Source organism: Sarcophilus harrisii, chromosome X, assembly GCF_902635505.1.
Source record: "Sarcophilus harrisii chromosome X, mSarHar1.11, whole genome shotgun sequence".
NCBI classification, from domain to species: Eukaryota; Metazoa; Chordata; class Mammalia; order Dasyuromorphia; family Dasyuridae; genus Sarcophilus; species Sarcophilus harrisii.
In genome coordinates this window covers 55,521,269-55,541,942 of record NC_045432.1, presented here as the reverse complement: position 1 = coordinate 55,541,942, position 20,674 = coordinate 55,521,269, and the positions used below count along the sequence as shown (strand labels likewise).

The following is a 20,674-nucleotide window of genomic DNA, read 5'->3' as shown; positions in this document are numbered from 1 at the left end:
CCCCAGAGTTACTGTCCAAAAGGCAACTGATGGTGGCGTACACACTTGGTGAGCACGGGGAGAAGAACGATGCAGAAAACCAGCCCACCATGCGTTTCCAGGCTAGCGATACCGTGAGGAGACATGAAAGCGTCCAAAACAGAGTCCCTACCCTCAGGTTGCAAGTCAAGATGTATATCCATAAAAAGCTAACAGCAAAATAATAAGGAAACCCAGTTCAGTGCAGCAAGACACGTTATAACAAGCCAGTGGCAAAAGTTCCAGGAGAGATGCATAGAGGGCTGTCCCAGGAGGAATCGAGCTGCAGCTCCAACTTCTTGCCAGATGGGGTAGAATTGAGAGAGGGGGAAGGGTTGGAAAGACATCTCAGGAAGGTGGAAGAAGGCAAGGGATAGGCCCTTCAGCTGAAACCAAGGATTTAGGAAGGGTGAAGGCCAGATTATGGAAGATGCCAAATGATAATCCAGAAACTGGGGACTCAATCCAGAAGGCAGCGGGGAAGCCCTTAAATGGAACGAGGAATACACATCCCAAGCCAGGCTTTAGTAAACTTAGGCAGGTTAGGTCAGAGGAGGGCAGGAACTAGCCAGGTCTGGAGTTGGTTTGGACCTCGCCTGTGGGTGGGGGATGGAGAAAGAAAGATTACCAGAGGCTCTGAGCCTACCGTCCTCAGGACGCCCGATTTTGTGACATTTGGGGAGACAAAACATACAGAATTAGCGACACAGAATGATACGTAAGGCTACCCAAAACTCTGAGTGCAGATCCTAGTTTTGACTTTGGCCAAATCACTTCCCTTCCCTGAGCCCCATTTTCCATCTCTGTAAAACTAAGGGAATGGACTTGATGATCTCTTAAGTCCTTTTGAGCTCTAACATTCAGAAGGCCTTTCTCACTTTGATCATCTACGTTTTAAACTTTCCCAATCTGATCACCTGCTTTCTTTGTCGCAAGGACCCTTAGTGCTGCAGTGTTGGATTTTCTAAGGTCCCTCCCCCAATCCTGACATTTTTGGTTCCAAACAGCATCCCAGATTTTTCAGAAGCAAAACCTACATTATTACCACTTTGTGGAATGTTATCAGTTCTGCAGCATCTGTAAAGATAGACACTGTTTGCCTCTTACCTCTTGGATAACGAGAAAACCGTCTGAAATTAGGTTTTTCCTTCTTTACTTCTAGTGTGGAGAGGCGCTTTGGGCCTGGGCAGGCTGCTGAGATTTTCATACTAGTAACAATTCCAACCGTTTCCCAAGCATTTTTCTTCCCGCCACCCAGTGTGGCAGGTACTCTTAAGTATACAGGGCAGGGAAGTGAGGCTTTCTCATCAAGGTAAAGTGACTTGCTCATGCTTACCCAGCTAAGAAGTATCAGGCCAAACTTGAACCCACGTCTCGAACACCTGCTGTCACCCACACTAGCCTCTACCTTCTGCCGGCATGTGGTTACAATGCATAGAATTGACTTCTGTCTAACTTTGTATGGAATAGACACTCTTTCATTCACTAAATTGTCTCATGCTAATCAAGCTTAATTAGCATCATCATGCTAATTAAGGATGAGGCCAGCACTATGAGAATAAGAAGGTGCCTTGGGATAGTTGAATTCCAAAGAATCTGTAAAATCCCTGATTTTGCGAGGATCTGGGGGCATCCCATAATGCATTGTCCTTTGTTCTTTTCTCTCTGTTTCCCCCACTGTACCCACCCTAGAGGCCTTCTCCGCTCCGGTGTTTCTCAGTGGCCCGGACAAAAATGGGTTCAACCTTGGATTCATCAGAAACTTCCAGCAAGTGTTTGGTGAGAACAAGAAGCTGTGGTTACTCCCCATCGGGTCCAGGTAAGTCAACCACAAGCCAAGGGAGAGACTCTGGAGACACCAGCACGTTTCAATTGCCTCCCAGGTCCGATTCTACCAGCACATTGTTCCTTACCATGTTCCAGTTGTTTCTGCTAGTTAAGTAAATAAATCAAAAAGCAGAAGCATTAGATGGGGTCAGAGGTTGGTTTGGGCCTCTACAGTCAGTAATAGCCATCCCCAGAGAGCAGCAGAAAACTATTGGTCACCAGCTGAGGTCACCAGCTTGTCTCACCTTTCCTAAAGCTCCCCAGGCACATCACAAGGAGATATAACTAGACAACATGGCGTTTACAAAGATCAGTTAAGGCGGATCAGGAAATGAATCTCTGAGGCCATTCAGTCTAAGCAGTACTAGAAGAGGAGTCCCTTACACGGTGTATGTGCCGAGTGGTCATCCCGCCTGCCCCTGCCCCCTCTCCCCAGCCAGAAAAGCCTATTTCCCTTTGGAATACCTCTGACCGTTAGCGGGCCTAAAGCTTCACCCAGAGCTCAGCCTCTGGAGCCAGGTAGGACAAGGCTGTCACTGCACAGCTTGCCAATGTGAGTCCCTGTTGCACCTGATACATCTTCAGCTATTTGAAAGCAGTTATGTCTAAGTCTTATGTCCTTTGCAAAATGTGGCACCTCCTCCTGAACAAAAGGCTGCAGCTGGGGTCTGCGCCTCCCCGGTCCTAGGCCCTACATCTCTTTTCATGCAGTCTAAGGAGTGTGTTAGCTTTCTCGGCTGCCCTATTCAACGAAATTCAGCTTACATATATTCAACACTTACTCTGTGCCGAGCACCGTGCCAAGTGTGGGGATTACGAAGAGCGACTCCGTGTGGGTGGGCCACAAGGATCATAGATTGCCTTCTTGGTGAAGAGCAACTGCAGGGAGAGAATTTGGAACTCAAAATTAAAAAAAAAAATCAAGGAATAATATCCCTTTCCTCAAGGAGCTTAGATTCTGTAAGGGGAACATGATGTAGGCACAAGTTAAGTCAAAATGATATGGATACAGATAACAAAGTAATTTCAAAAGGAAGAAAGCATTAATCCCTGCAGGGATCAGACAAGGTCACACGCATCCACCGGCAGCTTTGTTTGGCTTGGCTCCAGAGGGCATAAGTGAAGAGAGGCAGCTTCAAGTTCAGTAGGTCAGATTTCTTAGCAATCAGAGGTTATCTCCAAGGGGGAATGGGTCTTCTTGGCTGGGTTTGGAGAAGGCTTCCTCTTCTGGAAGCTCTTAGCACAAAGGCAAAAGGACAGGAGATAAAGTTTGTAAAGAGACAAATGAAAAATTAGGTGGGAAACGTGCATGGTATCCACACTGTTGACATATACTGACCCCAGACTCTTTTGCAGATGGCCCGCTTGGCAAACCGCACTTCCCTGACTTTATACTTGGAAAGTTGACGAAAGCTTTTGTATTTGTCCATTCTGAAATCCGATTCAATAAATGAGTCTTTCAAGACCTTTTTGGATCTTAACTGTCAGCTGGAGTGATCCCTCCTGGCTTTGTATCATGTGCACATTTCATAAGTGTGCCATCTAAATCACCTTGATCTAAATCACCGATCAATCCAAGAACAAGCACAGATCCCCCAGGGAGCTCCAGCAGAAACCATAACAATGACCATTTGGCCAATTCCAAAGGCAACCAATTGTACTTTGCCCAGTCCCTATCTTTCCATCTTGTCCACAAAAAAAAAAAAAAAAAAAAGACTTCCTCAAATGGTTTGCCACAGTCTAGCTCAATTAGCAACAGCATGCAATATATCAAGGTAGGCCAATAACCCTGGTAAAAGTGTCACCATTCCCTCCTCTGTGGCCTTCCCCACATAAGAGATGGCTTGCTTTTTTATCTAACGAGTCGTTAAAGCAGCTGGCATTTATTTATTAAAAAGCCACCAGAGCTCCTGCTCGTCTAGCTGTAAATAACAACCTATAGTTCTGTAATGCCAGCGAAGCAGCACCGCCTAGAGCCAGAATTTTCATCTTGCCCATCCACACCTCGGTGGAAAGTTAGAATCCAGCTTTTGGGTCATAATCCTACTAAGTAAACATAGACCGTGCCCATCCTCTATCCCCTACAAACCCTGCAGGGGAAGCAATAGGTTCACTTTCTCCATGTGTTACTGTGGATAGAGCTGTCAGCCTTCAGGTTTCCATACTGTGGCTAGAGAGGAGTGTGCATATTATCAAACTCTGAGTGGTCTCAAGGTACCCTCCTTTCACTTTGCAGCACGGTCATAGAGAATGGTCAGCTTCTCCAGAGCAAGGGCCGGCACCACACACAACCCATTACTCTTGGAGGCCTTGTAATTTGAATTGCAGTGACCACCTCAGCCCAGTTTGGCTCCCAGTGCCTATGCTGACTCAGAAGCCAAATGCGGCCTGAGGGAGACAATGGGACCAGCGGTTTCTTTCTATCACCAAGCCACAACTGCTGTTTTCTCTCTGAACACATTCACTGCTTACAAACCTTTCTCAAGAATTCAGAATCAAAGCCATGAGACAAAAGGCTACGAATGGGTGTTGTCACCAGATGTTGTTTAGTTGACCACACGCGCATGTTGCCATATTAGCTGCTGAATAATGCAGTTCTAAAGCAAGCTTTGGTCCAGAATAGCCAACAATGAGTCGGCTTCCCCTGGGATGTTTAACAGCGAGATTACACTACATTTATTTAAAGTCATATACACTATATACGTGCAGCCTGGTCTACCAAAATTCCATCCGATAGGCCTAGATTCTCCAGCCTTTTCCTAAGCGAGTTATTTCTATTTTAAAAGCAGCGTGGTTACCTGCACGGGCTCATTGTCTGTGTCTTCCGTACAGCCCAGGTGACGGACATTCCTTCCCAATGAGGTCCATGAATGAATCCCAGAATCCACTGCTGGCCAACGAAGAGCACTGGGAGGATAACGAAGAGGATGGTCGAGGTAAGTGAGTACTGAAAGAAATGCGCTTGGGGTTGTTCGCTTGACCAAAAAGGCCGAGCCCCAACCTCACCTCGTGACCAAAGCTGGCACAAGGTCCTGACACGACAAGCTTCTGTCCGTAAAGGAGCCCGTACATCCGGCCAAGGCTGTTCCACACACACAGGTTAGTGTAGGATTCAGAGACGGCCTAGCTGAGGAGAACAGAAGCTGGGAGGTCCTTCCTGGCCTTGTGATGAGGAGTTCGGTTCAGATCAGTCAGGATGATGAATGAGCTAAACCTTACCCAACGGTAAGCTGTCTTTTCCAGGATATTACATCAAAACATCTCAAAAGCCGAATGGAAATCAAATGACAATGAGGCCGACCTGTAACCCAAAGTGGAACGGACCATCTCAGGGGTCCGTGGCCTCCGTCTGAGGGCTTCAAAAGAAGGCTGGATGGCCACTTGATGGGAATTCTGTGGGGAGATTCCTGGGTAGCTAGATCTTGGACTCTAACATTTTCAACTCTTCAATTCCTCTTCTAAAAACCTCCTATAGCCCTATAACCCTGGGATCTACTGTCCTCTCTTACCTCATTTTACTTACCCTATTCTCTTATCTCTTCCACTCCAATCTCCCTCTTCACTGACCTCCACATCATCAGTTCCAGGGGCCTCTTGACTTCTTGGCAGCATTCAACAGTCGCCCATCCACCCTTTCTGCTACTTTCTACTCTCATTGGCTTCTTTCCTTCCTCTTCCTAAGTGATTTCCCACGACCACCCTGTGATGCTCCCATCTCTTTCTACACTCCTCCAGTCCCACAGGTACAGGTCTTCCTTTCTGATCCTTCCCCCACTTATCCTGACTCTGAAAGCTTTCTATAGCCCTCATGTCCTTCTGTTACCGTTTGAGTGGATTCCCCAAAATAGTTTTTATTCACCACTTCCAGTTTCTTCCCAATCGGTTTCTAGACACCCCCCCACCCCCGGCCACCGTCATTTGCCCAAGACTCAACATCCTGGCAAAGCCGTGGCCGACATAACCCTCGGCAGCAGCTCTGGAGGCCGCCGGCTGTACTGATGACGTTGCCACAGGCTCACCATAGATTATTGGAGGTTTTCATTTGAGAGGGACAGAGCCTCTTAACCACACTGCTGACAGAGTAACGATATTAGCGGGGTCCAAAGGTGCATAAGGAGAAAACCAACGGTCTGCTTGCAGGGGAAGAGCTGCGTGGCTTGGCACAGTCATGCTTCCCAAGTTGCCAGAAGCTTGCTTTCACACTGACTCGAAGTCATTTCAAATAGTCCACAAGACTTAGGTTGGGGAAACAGTCGCTCCTTCCAAAGAGAAGCCCTGAGTGAACTCGTTGACACTCCACTCCTTTCCCAACACTATTCTGGAATCGTTAAGTCTTTGGTCTGGCTTTCCGCGGATCACAGCAAAGCTTCTGTGCCCCAGGTGATCCCAAGAGCCCTCGAGAAGGTTGGGGAGGGGGGCGGGGGACCTCAAGAAAGTAGAGTTCTCTGCCCTGGGTTGGAGTGAGCAAAAGTCGCCATCTCTGGGCCCCCACTTTGTCCGTTAAATGAGGAGATTAGATGAGATGGCCTCAAAGGCCTGTTGTATCTCTAGGTCTTAGCTCCCCATGGTCCAAGTCTCGTCTGCTTAGAGCTCTTGATGCTTATTTACAACACTGCTTATGTTAAGCCACATCATACTGAAAGGCAACAGAGTGGAGTGTAAAAAGCATTGGTTTTAGAACCGAAAAAAGGGATTCGAATCGTGCCTGGGTTCTACAAGCGTACTGAGGACTCATAGGGCCTTTGGCGTTCCTGGGATTGTAAAATGTGGAAGTAATCTCTATGGGAGGCACCTGGTATGTAGTAGGTGCTTATTAAATGCTTGCTGATTAACTGATTCCAGCAGGCAACCCCGAGATCATAATCTTGATCCTGATGAAAACTATTCTAGCATCACAGCCCTAGAGAATGCTATAGCTGTCTTATACCAAACACAGGTTCATAGCAACCCTATTTTCAAAATGTCTTCCTCCTCTTCCCGACTCCATTAGACTTTTCAGCGATAATTCCCAAGTTCAAGTTCATGTACGCTGGAAATGTCCAACAAAGATGGAATTCAGTATTACCTTGCCTGGCCAGGTGAGCGTCCGCTAGATCTAAGCGTGTGACCGGAAGTCCGCTGGGACTTGTATCAAGTAAAGAATGTAGCAACCAAGTCATTATGTCAGTGTGGCCACTTTCTTCGCCATTGCACCTCACCATTCTTCTCAGCACTGGCCTTCTTAGTCCGGGGCAAATCTCATGGCTTTTGCCACGTGAGCGCTTCCACCACCAATGCTGATCACTACACGTGTAAAACTCATGGTCTAAAGGAATTTCCTGAGACTGAGGGCGATTAAAGTCACCTGCCCAACCAAGGTCCCAGCTAGGAAGTGTTACAAGTAGTGGGATCTGACCGGGGCCTCTCTGGCTCCAGGGCTAGCACTTAACCCCCAGGCCCCATTTCCTCTCTACCCAGAGGATTTGCCCACCATGTTAAAGGGTCTTTGGGTATTTGCTGACCACCGTGACACAGCTCAGGCCACCCATCTGTTGTTTCTTACTCTGGTCTCACGACTGTCATCCTTGCTATCCTCCAGTCCGCTTCTCGCACGCGTCTTCGTCAGACTTCTGCCCCTTACGTGGGGCCAATCTGGTGAGAATTCGTCAGTTTGGGGTTAGAATGAGGGTGAGGAGAATAAGAGTCTGTTGTGTCAGATAGAACGAGGTTTGTTCAAGCTCTGGGGGAAGGAACCATTTCGGCATACTCAGTACAAGCATTGAATCATTTAATGGAGATAACAAAGAAAGGATATACAAATATCCATGCCCCATGAGCCACATTATCAGCCCTGGGCCCTAAAAAAAAAAAAAGCCATCTAAAGGACTCCCACCTTTAGAGCATCCAGAAGTCTCATAAGACAGGGAGGATTCTGGGTTCTCAGGTTCCAAGGCTGAGATTGAGTGACTATCCCCCAGTGTTTCCGTGAAGGTAGCATCAGCTGGTCTAGGACTCACGTCACAGTGGTCACTGTCCAATCTGCAACCTCCACTATCAGAGTGATCTGCGGTTAAGGTTCAGCTCTGCCCCCTCATCAGTCCCTAGGCCATTAAGCAGATCTGAACTCCAGGTCCTAACATCACAGATCCAGGGCTGGAAGGGATCTTGGAGCCCATCATGTCCAGCTCCCTCATTTTACAGAGGAGGAAACTGAGGCCCAGGGAGACAAAGAGATTTGTGCAAGGTCACACCATCAGGATCTGCAGCCACATCGTCTGACTCCTTTCCACCACATGACCTCCTTCACCATTGGGTTCTAAGCCACCAGAGAGGCTCATACATGAACCAATAGGCTTTCTTAATGCTGGCTAACAGAATGCACGTGAAGGTAATAAAACACAGGCCACATCTACACAACGAGATAACGTAGAATAAAAATATCAGGGCAACTAGCTAACTAAGGGCAATAACGGAATATAGGAATCGGCCATTACCAGATAACAGGGTGGGGGAGAAAACTGTTCCCAATAGTCCCCAGCACTTCCTGACCAAGCCTGAGGCCTATTAAGTCCCTCATATGCGATTTCAGTAACAAGATGGTGGCCAAACCTTGTTATGCAGCACACACGACTCACCACACAAAATCAGAGCCTGCAAACGTGATCATCTTAAATCTCCCCTGCTCCGACCTCAGTCTGCCAGCTGTGATGAGCTGCACGAGAAAGACATTCAAGGATCATGAAAGAAAAACAAATGAGCTTCCACTGGCTGACTAGGAATGCTCTCAGCTCCAGCAGAGGAGAGAGAAAGGGGGCTTTTAATTTACTTACTAAATCTGTCCAGGGTCTCAGGAAGGGAATGTTTTTTTCTTAGCTCGTGAAATCTCTTAAGTACAAAACAAACCCTTCAGCCTCAGTTTCTTCCTCTGTAAGACAAAAGATTAGGCCCAGTGGTCAACATCTGTGAGCCTGTGATTGCCAGCATAGGTTTCTGGCGATCTGTCCTGATCTCTATCTGGCCACTGGACCCAGATGACCCTGGGGGAGAAAGTGAGGCTGATGATTGCCCAGCCCTCCCTCACTTTGATCCGATTCACCTGCACGTCATGGCATCATCTCCATGATGTTACAAGTCCTCTTCAAGAACTAAGGATGAACAAAAATGAACAAACAATAAGCTTTCTGGTGAAAAGGATAAAAGGAGAGGCACCTTGGGAAAATGGGGGAAAAGGTAGATTTGGAGTCAGAAGATCTGAGATCAGATGCTGTTTCTGCTCTATTGCACATGGGTGACCTTCCCTGGGCCCCTGCTGTTCAACTAGAAAACGAGAGGCCTTGAAGGCCCATCTCGGTTCTAGATCTTGGCTGGCTGCTGCCGTCCAAGGCTTGAAGGAGTCGGGTCTCCTCCGCTTAGGGCTCCCAGCTACGTGTCCGCATCTTACCAAGGGACGGCGTGGCTTGGATGGGACGGCAGAAGACTTGGGTTGGAATCCCAGCTCAACTGCTTCACCTCCAGGACGTCCCCTCTCTGGGTTTCTTTGTAAGGAGACAGACTGACCTGCCCGAATTCAGCCTGTCGTAAGGTGGTACACCCTCCAAGAGAATACTGAAAAAAAAGAGGGGCCCATTCATAGGTTTAGTAGGGGTAGGTGGGTTAATTGGTAAGGAGTTTACTCACAAGAGGTCATTCACACTGGACAGCAGCAGGACACAGTACCGTCGTGGGTCCCCATCCCAACAAAGAAGGCCATGATGGCCTAGGATCACATGTGAGGTTTCCCATGGGACAGTTGGAGCTTCTTTTGCTTTACGTTTACTCAAGGTAGCTGACGTTCTCTGTGAAACCAGAGGTTGTGTTAAACAATCCTGATAGACCAGAGTGGGAACTCTGGCCTGCCCCATATACCCTTGAGTTGAGTTTGATCGGGGGAGTTCCAGAGTCCTTTGAGCTACAAAACCTGCTACCCCTGAGTGTATCCGCCATGCTGGAGACGGAAAGGCTGAAGGCTTGTCATTCTAGCTGCTGTTGATGGCAGGAGAAATAAGCAACCAACTTAATGACTTGCTCTCTTCCGGGCCCTCTGCTTCGCTCTGGGGTCTGGGGGCAGAATAGCTAGAGGGCCAGCCTCAAAGCCCGGAAAGCCTGGGCGCGAGGCCTGGCTGTGTTGGCTTAAGTCTCTCAGGGCTTTTGGCAGCTCTCCAAAACCTAGCCACAGAGAAGGAACCACCCCGCGTCAGGAGAGGGGATTTTCTCATTTGGGGGTTCCTCGTGCCCATGGAGTTACAGGTCTAAGTCTCTTAAGATTACACTGTCAAGTGGGGAGAGATGAGCCGTGAGAATTTAGCCAATGGCAAAAAACCACATGTGATCATTACCAAGGAGTTCTATCAAAACTCCTGTGTGCCGGGAACAATGCTAGGTATGGAGATACAAGTACACAAATGACCATCCCTGACCTCAGATAGCTTACGTTGTACGAAGGGAAGGCTGCGTATCCATTGGGGATAGAAAAAATACAGAGTAATTTCAGGGTGGAGGGCTGTGACAACTTTAGTTCAGTCAGAAAGAACTTCCCAAAGGAGGCAGCGGGCACTAGAGCTGAGCTTTGAAGAGCACTAAGGGTTCCAAGAGATGAGGAGAGAGAGCATTGCAGGTAGGAGGCATAGCCTGTGTGAAGGCACAGAGGTGGGAGACTGAATACCACGATTGGAGAACAGCAAGTAGACTAGTTGGGCTAAAGTATAGTGTGCACGACAGGGAGTCATGTGGAGGCAGCTGGGAAAAGATAGGCCAAAGCGAGACTGTGGAGGTCTTCAAAATGCGTCTTTGAAATGCTGGGGAGCCACTGAAATTTCTCAAGCAAGGGGATGTATCAATCACATATCTCTATTTTAGGATTATCACTTTGGTAGTTGAGACAAGGATAGGTTGGAGAAAAGCAAGACTGGGTGAAGAGAAAGCAGTTCAAACAGGCAGTAGGCCAGGCACAAGACAGCAAGTTGTGGGGGAAAAGGAAAAAAGAGATGGACTAGAGGGATGCTTCGGAGATGGACTCGGCAAGACCCGGTGACTGGTCGGCCAGGGGGCACCAGCCTCGATGAAGAGCCAAGGATGACTCCCGGGTTAGGAACGTAGGTGACTGAGAGATTAGCGGTACCTTGACAGAAACAGGGCAGTCACCAAGAAAGGCGGCTTTAGGTGGGAAAATGAGTTTTGTCTTGGCCGTGTAGAGTTTGAGCTACTGCTGAGACATCCGGGTGGAATCGAGGGCTGGATATGTCCATTTGGGACTCATCTGCCTAGAGGTGAAAGTTCAATTCAGCGGCGTTAAAGGAAATCAGCAGATTACGATAGGCCTCCCACCTCAAGACTAGGGAGGATCCATACTGTAGAAGAGCCAAAGAAAATGTTCATTGTAGGATAGGCTGCCGTGGTCAGGGAAACTTCGGAGGAGCTGAGCTTTACAAGGCGGGCAGCTAGGGGGCGCCACAGTGGATAGAGTGCCAGGCCTCGAATCTGGAAGATTCATATTCCCAAATTCCAATTTGGCTTCAGACACTCACTAGCTGGGTGATCCTAAGCAACGCACGTCACCCTGTTTGCCTCAGTTTCCTCCTCTGTGAAATGAGCCAGAGAAGGAAATGGTAAATCACTCCAGTATCTTTGCCAAGAAAGCCGCAAATGGGCTCACAGAGTCAGACTCAATTGAAAAATGACCAAACGACAACGAGATTCAGATTGGACTAAAAGTGAAAGGGACTATTGTAAGAGACAGGGATTGGTCCAGGCTATGAGCATGCGAGGCAGGTGGGGGCCACAGGGAGAGGCCTGGCCCAGCCTCCCAGGGTCACGCTACGGGGCAGCGATGGAGAAGGCCGACGGGGCTGGTGGGGCCCAGATTGAATCGGTCAAATACAGAGCATGTTACGGCTCGCTGCGTGCCAAGCGTCATACCAAATGCTTTCCATTGGAGGGTTGGGGAAGTTTGTGAGCAGAGACGTGGGCAGATGAAAGCTGGGCTTGTGGGACCTTTGAAAATGCACCTCCTCCTCTCCAGATATATTCCCCCCTCCCCACCTTGAGGCCTTCCATTTGGTGGGGCTTCCAAGAATGGGGAACAAGGACAATTGGCTCTGGGAGGGAGAGGCCTTTTAGATGAAGAGCTTTGTTGTTCAGAAGTCTGTCCCGGGCAGTTTTGGAGGCAATGGTACCTCAAAGTCACAGGCAGCCTTTGAATCTTTCTCAGAGAATTATTTTCCTAGACAAAGCCCCATGAGGCCAGCCCACAGGCCAAGAGGATGCTGCCTCACAGGCTCCCACCCCAGGACCACATACGCCTCCATAGGAGACGTTCTCTTTTGGCAAGGGAGAGGTATCCTTAAGCTGATCTCCAGCCTTGTTCCGAGCCCCCAGAAATTGATCAAGCCACCGGAAAGTCCCAACAGCCTGATCTCTCTGCCAGAGGAGATGGTGAAATGAATGGGAGGAGCAGCTCCCCGGGGCCAGGAATTCTTACCCACCTGGACGAGGGGCTCTTTTTGTTCTGAAATCTTACTGTTTGTCAATGAACAAAAACTTGGTATTCTCTCCTTCCCATTCCCTCCACTAGAAAAAAGCAAAGCCAAAACCCTTGGAACAAACATTTGTGGTCAAGAAAAACAAATTCCCCCAGTGGCCGTGTCCCCAAAAGAGATATGTCACCGCTCAGCTCTGTTCCAACGTGGGGAGCACCCGTCAGAAGGGCTCTCGCTGCAGGAGGCAGCGTCAGTCTAGGGTAGAAAAGCTGGCCTGTGACCCCAAGACTAGGACAAGTTAGAGCGCTTAAAGGACAAATCCAATCCAAGTACAAACCAGCATTACCCTGGGCCCTGGAGACAGGCATGCTGCCTGGACCTGGGATTGCACTGGCATAGGGAACTCCCGGGTGAGGAAAAGTCCCCCTCCTCATGAAGGTCACTACCTTCTCTACAACTCCTACTACTAAATAAAGCAGGGGGACTGGGGGTGGGGGTAACCTGCAGTCCATGTATTGCCTCCCCCTCAGAGTCTATGGAGAGATTTCAAAGAGTCTGTATACTTCCCATATACTTAAGGAAAAAATGACATCCTTTCTTTCACTAACTGAAATTTCACATCTCCCTATTTCAAAATGTTATCTGGAGAGTAGATCCATAGACTTCAACAGACTGCCAAAGCAATCCATGTCTCCAAAAATTGATTTTGAACCCCTGTCTCAGGCTGTCCTAGAAGCTGTGACCTACCCAAGGTGATACAGTTAACACTTACAGAGAGATGACTTGACCAAAGGCTTCCCTAGCTCCCAGCTCTCACTCCATAACATGAGAAGCAGAAGAGCTAGTGGACGAGCCAGTATTCTTGCGGAGTCCTGGCTCATGAACAGAGGCATCGGTACCAAAACTTGAACGTGACAGATCAGGAAAGGCTTTCTGTAGGAGGAGGCATCTGAAATAACAAACCCTAAGGTCCTGCGTAGATGTCAGCTCTCATTGGCCCCAGGAGGCAGAATTAGGAATAAGGGGTAGAAGTTATCAAGAGGCAACTCTAAGACCCAGTAAGAAGAAGGGTTCCCAATAATTGGTGCTTATCCCACAGACTCAGTTGTGTTAGGAGGTCATGTTTTTCCTATCGCTGATGTTGTCAAGCAAAGGAGTTGACCACCTGTAAGGGAGATTTCTGCATGAGGTTAGGAGTGATCCCTTTTCACTCCTGAGTTTATAATTTCGGGACAGCTAGGTGACACAGTAGATAGGTCCTCCTGACTTCAGGGCTGGTGCTCTGAGTTCAAAAATGGTCTCAGGCACTTAATATTTCCTAGCTGTGTGACCCTGGGCAAGTCACTGACCCCCCAATTGCCTCAGCAAAAAAAAAAAAAAGTTTATAATTTCTCTCCTTACCAAAAATCTTAGTCTCTTGTTCTCATGCTCTCATGAGCACCAATGGAAAAGGTATCCCTACCTAAAGTCTTTAAGAAGACTTTCTTAAAAAAACAAATCTTAAAATTTGTTTTATATAGAAACATGGGAAAAATAAAATATTCTTAGTTTTTTCAAGAAGACTTTCTTACCTTCCACATGTTTTCATACAGAAATTACATACCTGACAAAATGTCCACATCCTATGTAGGAGAGGTTATAAAAACATATAATACTGGCTTTTCAAAGGCCTTCATATTTGCTACGATTTCCTTTCCAGAGTATAGATCTTGTTGTTAAGATTCAATCTGAACCAACAGAGACCAGGGCTGGACCTTGGGGAGGAAATGATGAGAAAATCAGGCTTTTCTCTGTTGAAAATTCAGGTCAGTGCAGTTTGTGTTGTCCCTTTCCCACCACTCAGAAATGCCCCCCATTAAAACTCAGTCTTCCCCTTCACAAAAAAATCTTCCTGTATCTCTAGAGCAGTTCTTCTTGATCCCAGAGAGGAACAGAGGAAAAGTCTCCTCCTAACTTGCAAGAGGGCCCAAGTTGGGAGAATGGCAGCAATATGGCGTCATTCAATGGAAGCTGGGGGTGAAACTTACGAGACACTGCCCCCTAGTGGCCAGTGTAAATCTAGAGACATTGTCCTGTCCCCCGTTTTTGGTTCAGCAGCCAAATCCCTCCACTCACTCAGGCATTTTTCTCTGGTGTTCTTCCTCCTTGCTCCATTACTCTAGAACATGGATCACCAAGTTGTAGCCAACTTACTCTTAACATTTCTCAATTGCCGTCATTAGGTAGAACTAATTCTGGGATCCACTCCCAGTGCCTACACCGATGTCCTAGAATGGAAAGAGGGCTGAATTTGAAGTCAAAAGACCCCAATTCAAATCCTATGGCTCTGCTATTTACTGAGTGTATGACCTTAGATAAGCCACCTAACTTCTCCAGGTCTCGGTTTCCTGGTATATAAAATGAGGGGGGGTTAGATCCAATGGCCTATATATTGTCTATTTTATCTCTAGATCTATAATCTTATCGTCACTAAACCACTGTCAGTGATATCTGAAAAACCACAGAAAACAAGAGGGGTATCCTAGACCTGAAGAAGAGAGCATGTCCCAATTTAAAAAAAGAAAAAAAAGAAACGACGACAAAGGCTTCAGATTGTAGGCTAACGAGCCTGAACTTAGTTCCTGGGAAAATGCTATGGTTTTTCTTTTTACTGAGTATCTACAAAAGGACAAGAGGATTCTAAAGAGCCAGAGTAGCTTATTCAAGAAAAGGTCATTCTAGAAGAACCTTATTTCCTTTTTTTGACAGGCTTATAAAAACTAGCGGTTTGGAGGAGGAGAATAAATGCCAGAGTTTCCCTAGATTTTAGCCAATCGTTTGATAAAAGTTTCTTAAACTATTCTTTCAGAAAAGATGGTGAGATGTAGACTAGGCAGGAATATAAGCAGCACTCAGAATGAATTGAACGGCCCAGCTTGACTGGAGCCATAAACCATCTGGGCAGTAGGTTCTCCACCGGGATGGATCTCTGCTTGTCTCTGTGCCGTTTGCCATGGTTATCGATGATCTGCATAAAGACTTGGGTTTATGGAACACTCATCCAATTTGCAGATACCATGAAGTGGGAAAAGATAGCTAGCTACCACACTGGATGACAAGAGTCAGCATCTAAAGGCATCTTGGGGCAGGCTGGAGCATTGGGCTGATTCGAAGTGGCCAAAATTCAGTAGAGGTAAAAGTAAACTGGGGTTCAAAAACTCAAAGTCCCAAGTACTGGTGGAGGGTGGTTAGACAACAGTGTATCAGAAAACGAGCTGTGGCTTTCAGTGGACAACTGCAAAGTCAACAGGAGTCACCAATGTGCCAGAGAAATATGCTGCGCTAATGTGACCTCGGGATATAGTGAAGGGCAGAGGATAAGCCTTCTGCATCTGCCCTCATTAGAAGGGCTGGAATATATGGGTGCCACGAGTTCCAAACATTTAATCCCTACTAAGTACTAAGCATAAAGAGCACAAACCAAAACAAAGGAATCGTAGTCTCAAGGAGTTTACATTCTCTGGAAGGGGACAACACATATAATGTCTACAGGGACTGTATAGAGAATAAAAAAAGCAACTTGACAGAAAGTATCTGGGGAAACAGGGATCAGCAAAGGCTTCATGTAGAAGGTGCCAGATGCTTGAGTCTTGAAGGAAGGGAAAAGTTTGGGGGAGCCAAGATTGTGCATTCCAGGCCTGGAAGATGGCCAGTTCAAGGGCTCAGAGGTGGGAACTAGAGCTTCGTGTGTGAGGGACAGAGAGAAGGATGAACCACAAGCCACAAAAAAGACACAGGATGGGTTGCCAGAATGGTAGGACCAGGACCATCCTAGAAATAGCATGTGATTGCTGGAAATGTCCTTAGAAAATGGCCTTTGGAACAAGGGACGCAGAATTTCAGATCAAGGGGAACCTTAGGGATCATCTAGGCCAAGGCACGCTTTGTAGATGAGGAGAATAAAGAGAAGGGAAGTGGTTTTCCCTGGCTGCCGTAACCAGTTCGAGAATATAAAAATCCCACTCTCAGTCTCGGAGTGTACATGTAAATAAGAATCAGAAAGGTGCTTCATTGCCCCAGAGCCCTGCTAAGGGCCAGAGCAACTACATGTCCGTGTGACCCTGGCCTAGACAGAACCGCATGAATGCTTCCTTGGCCCTTTTTCTTCAGGTTTATATTTCTGTCTTTCCCTGAAACAACAGCAGTCTGGGAAAGATGGAGTGCGTATTTAAGTACTCACCCTCCACCCTTTATATTGCCAAAAAACCAAGGGACTCTCCAGGTGAGCTGCTGCTTTTGCTTCTCCCTGAAGTTCCTTGAGCACATGGCCCTTAGATTGTTTGATGGCAGGTGGCTGCCTTCCTCTGAGCCCCCTGGGCCCTGAAGGCAGGCTCAAGAGCTGGAAGGGACCTGAAAGATCATCTAGTCCAACCTCTTGAGATTATAAAGAAAAAACTGAGGCAGGGACCAGCCCAAGATCTCACATGTAATAAATGGCAGAGTCGGGAACTGAGCCCGAATCAGTGTGATTTCTACTATAATTTAGTGTTTGGATAAATCACTGGCCCACTCTGGAAAGCCTGACCCCTAAAGAGACTCCCCCTGGGAGCCTGAGCTTTTCTGCCTAATCTGCCACCTCGGCCAACAACATCGGGGTTTGCTCATCTTCTGAGGAAGGTCATGCTCGTGTAGCCTTCTGCCTCTGAGGATCTCAAGGCCCCTCCCCCTCACTGAGACAGCACTCATTTACCTTCCTGGTGCACAGGTGGCCTAGATGGGAACGGCACTCTTCCCCTGCTCTAACTTGAGCAGTCCTTGGCTTTGTCCTCTGTAAAATGGTTGTTCTCAGGCATCTTGAAGGTCTCTTTCAGCTCTAAATCCCACGGCCCAACTTGGGAGCCTCAGGGATTCCCTGAGGAAACCACTGGTCACCTTGGAAAAACCACTGCCCGGTTCACATGCCCATTTAGTACAGAATCCGCCTCTGCCGCCAAGCATTAGAAGGGAAGCAAAAGACGGGTCCCATAAATGCTAAGGCTTGAGTTTCTTCAGCTCTCGTCATCTCATTCCACTGCAGAAATGCACTAATGCCCAAAGCGCCCTAATAACCGGAGGCCTCGACTGTGTCAAACAGAAAATAATAAGGCCCGGATATTTTCCAAGTTGCCAGGCCCTAGATAAATCCCATTAGTGACATGATGTGGTGCCTGATGCTGAATGGCAGCCAGGAGCAGGTAGAGATCAGATGATGGCAGCAAGTCAAACCCGGGTGCTTTACAACCCAGCGAGGGGCCTACCGACCCCTGGGTTGGGAGGCTCTGCCTCAGGGACTGGGATGGAGATGGACGGCCTAGCCAAGCTCGGTTGCTCATCAGGGACATGCTTAGAAGGCCAAGGAACTAGCATGTGGGAGACTGAGCTAGAAGGGATTTCAGAGGTCACCTAGGCAAAGACTCTTGCATTTCTGTGGAAGAGGAAACTGAGACTCCATGGGACCAGATTCCTTGCTCAGCCACAGCTGGGATGGGAAGTCAGGTATCAGGCTGCTTTATGCAGAGTCCCCCCACCCAGGCAGTTGGCTGTGTGACACTGGGCAAGTCACCTTCCTCTCCCCAATCCCTTCTCTGAGCTCTCAGCTTCTGATCCATGAATCTCCAAGTTCAATGTGTGTTTCACTGTGAGGGAGGTACACCCCCCCCGCCCCCACCCCGGTGAGTTCAGGTGGAGAGTGAGTCTAGAGCCTTCCCGCTCTGGCCTCCGGCTACACGGACTATGGCAAAGCTGCTTAAATCTGCCACTTTGTGGCGTGGAACGAGGGACGAAAACAACCTAAGGATGAACCGGGCCAGCGTATTCTGTCTAAAGCCAAAATCGGCTTTGCTTAAGACCAGTAAGGCCCCGGGTCATTGTCAGTAGATACCTATGTCACCGGAGTCCTGGAATAGGCTGGGGGACAGAGTAGAAGGAGGGCCAAAGGCCACCAGTGTCGGTCGGGCAGATCAGCTTCCACAAGGGCTTTTTACCTTAGGCCGGGAAAGTCCATTCTCAGATCTGTGACCTCACCCCAGTCCTCAGAAAGCTAGGGATGAAGTCAGGTACCCCACTGTGTGCATCTGCCCCAAGGCAGCTTCAGAGAACAAAGAGCCTGTGGACATGCGATCATCTCCTACCTGTCTCCACAAACTGCCCAATGCCGGGGTCCGGGTTTGTCCTGCCCTGGCTGACTCTGTCCTCCGGCCAAAGTGGAAGGGCTCACTAGGCTTCTTGTATCTGCCAGTTTCTCTGCCACAGGCTTACCCTCCTCAGAGTCCTAGGCTGCCCCCAGGCCTCTCACCAAGGAACACACCCACTCTGGGAACGGGAACTAGACTCACGGGTCCCCCGTCTCCCGAGTGAAAGGTAGGCTCTCATATCCATTCTGGACGCTCAGTCAGGCTATAGTGTCTCGTAAGTGCCGGGCACGATGCTAAGAACTGGGGGTACAAAGAAAGGCGGAAGGCTGTCTCCACCCTTGAGTTCACAATCTAGGAAGGAGGGAAGGAAATGAGCACTTATCAAGGGCCCGCTCCGTGGCACACACCAAGCCCTGTGACATGGGCACCGTCCCTCCCCACAGAGAGCAAGCTGTGCCCACCTGGCCCTACTCTGGACGGCCAGGCTCACGACTCTATTCCACAGGGCAAAAATCACCCTTGCTCATCTGTACTTTTTACAGGGGGAGAGCCGTGCACACACGTCCGTGGGGTTCAGGGGGAGAGCTGTCCACACGTGGCTGTATTCAGTTAGTGCCCTGGAGGAAGTCCCCAAAGCATTTCCATTCGCATGTGATTTGTGTCTTTCCTCCATAACCATCCCATCCAAACAGCGTGGCCTGATCTGGACCAACCCACTCCATGAGCTGTGCATCTCACCTGTTTCCTTTTTCCACATTTTAGATTTTCCGGAAAGCTCATCATCGCTTACCATTGAAATGGAGACATAGCACTTTCCCCATCTCCTGCTTCTGTCCACTAGGTCAGTACTGGGAAAGAGCACTAGAGGAAGAGGAGGAGGAGAAGGAGGAGGAGGAGGAGGAGGAGAAGGAAGTCCTCAGCCCAGTGAATCAGGGTCCAAGTCATTTCTCGTGTCATTCGCATAATCATTCTCTAGGTCATTTCCATGAAGGGGATGTTTCGAAGGATTCTCACAGCCCCTCCATTCATACCACGCTTCTCATCTTGAATCAGTTCCAAATCATATGACAAACAGTATCTGGACTTAGAGGGAGGGAGCAGGGAGCTCCACAGCAGCACCACCCAAGAAGCCTTGGCTAAAGAGCTACATCGCACGGTTTAGTTAAGAAAAAGAATTCCCGGCTCTGTAGTAGTCTGTGCATTCCACCTATAAGCACAGTCGTTATGCCCCTTTTACAGATGGGAAAGTTGATGCAGCTTGCCCAGTGCCCCACGACTGGTAGGTATTGGAGCTTATGACAGATGGGCAAGGCGGCCTTGGGGGAGGTGAGTCTGCTCTTACCAGTCCCCTGGACCAAAAGACTACAAGGGATCTAGAAATGGCAGCTATCCAATAAGAGAGGCAACAAAGTCCAGGAGAAACTGGCTTGGGAGTCAGGGGCCCCGGATTCAAATGCCACTTTTTACTTGACTTTCCCGGGGCCTCAGTTCCCTTCTCCGATATATGCCAATTCAGAACCAGATGGACTTTGGGGTCTCTGGCTGCCCTTGATCCTGGATCCAATTCAAGCTCTCGGTTTTCCCACTGTGCGTTTCAAACCTCATCCTAGGACAGGGAGGGCTGCTACTTGATACGATCAAGATTAAATATAAGTTGTTCTCTCCCGACTCCATTATGCCACTTAATACCGTTCTCCCCCCACACTCACAAAGAACAGCTCCCCTAAGCCCCCTGAGCAAATACTGCGAATGTGTTAACTAGCAGCACACCACGCTGCACAGGGGATTCTCATCGGAAAGTATTTTGTTAGGGAAGAAGTAAACAGCTTTCTTCTCACAACACTCCCAAATAAAGAAACCTGGGTAATCCACCAGGAAAAGCAGGAGGAAACTCTAGTAACAGGTCTGCCAGGCAGTTCCAAAGAGCAGCTTTCTAACAAATGATAGGCACAGGATAGAGGGGCTAGAAGGAACATCAGAGCAGGGAGGCACCCCAGAACCAGCAACGCCAGAGCCAGGAGGGAACTTGGAACGGCAAAGGCCCCAGTCGGAAGCAACCGCAGAACAAAGAGCGTCCAAGAGGGGGCGGCAGGGTCTCACAACAGATGTCCCGTCTGTGAGGGCCCCTAGAATAGAGAATGCTGGGGGCCAGACAGTGACAATGGAGAATACTGAAGCTAGAAC

General features: G+C 48.4%; 1 protein-coding gene across 3 annotated transcripts in view; it reads left to right on the top strand.

Moving 5' to 3' along the window:
• ZDHHC15 (zinc finger DHHC-type palmitoyltransferase 15) overlaps nt 1-20,674 on the top strand; it is a 67,562-nt gene that overhangs the window by 39,451 nt on the left and 7,437 nt on the right. The window contains exons 9-11 of one of the 3 annotated variants that reach the window (XM_031944691.1): nt 1,711-1,837; nt 4,678-4,781; nt 19,253-19,331. In XM_031944691.1, the coding sequence (XP_031800551.1) occupies nt 1,711-1,837; nt 4,678-4,781; nt 19,253-19,299 (278 nt within the window). In that variant the 3' untranslated portion in view covers nt 19,300-19,331. Of the gene's footprint in view, nt 1-1,710; nt 1,838-4,677; nt 4,782-6,835; nt 7,702-19,252; nt 19,332-20,674 lie in introns of those variants that run through there. The other 2 variants (XM_031944690.1, XM_031944692.1) reach the window with 2 other exon arrangements.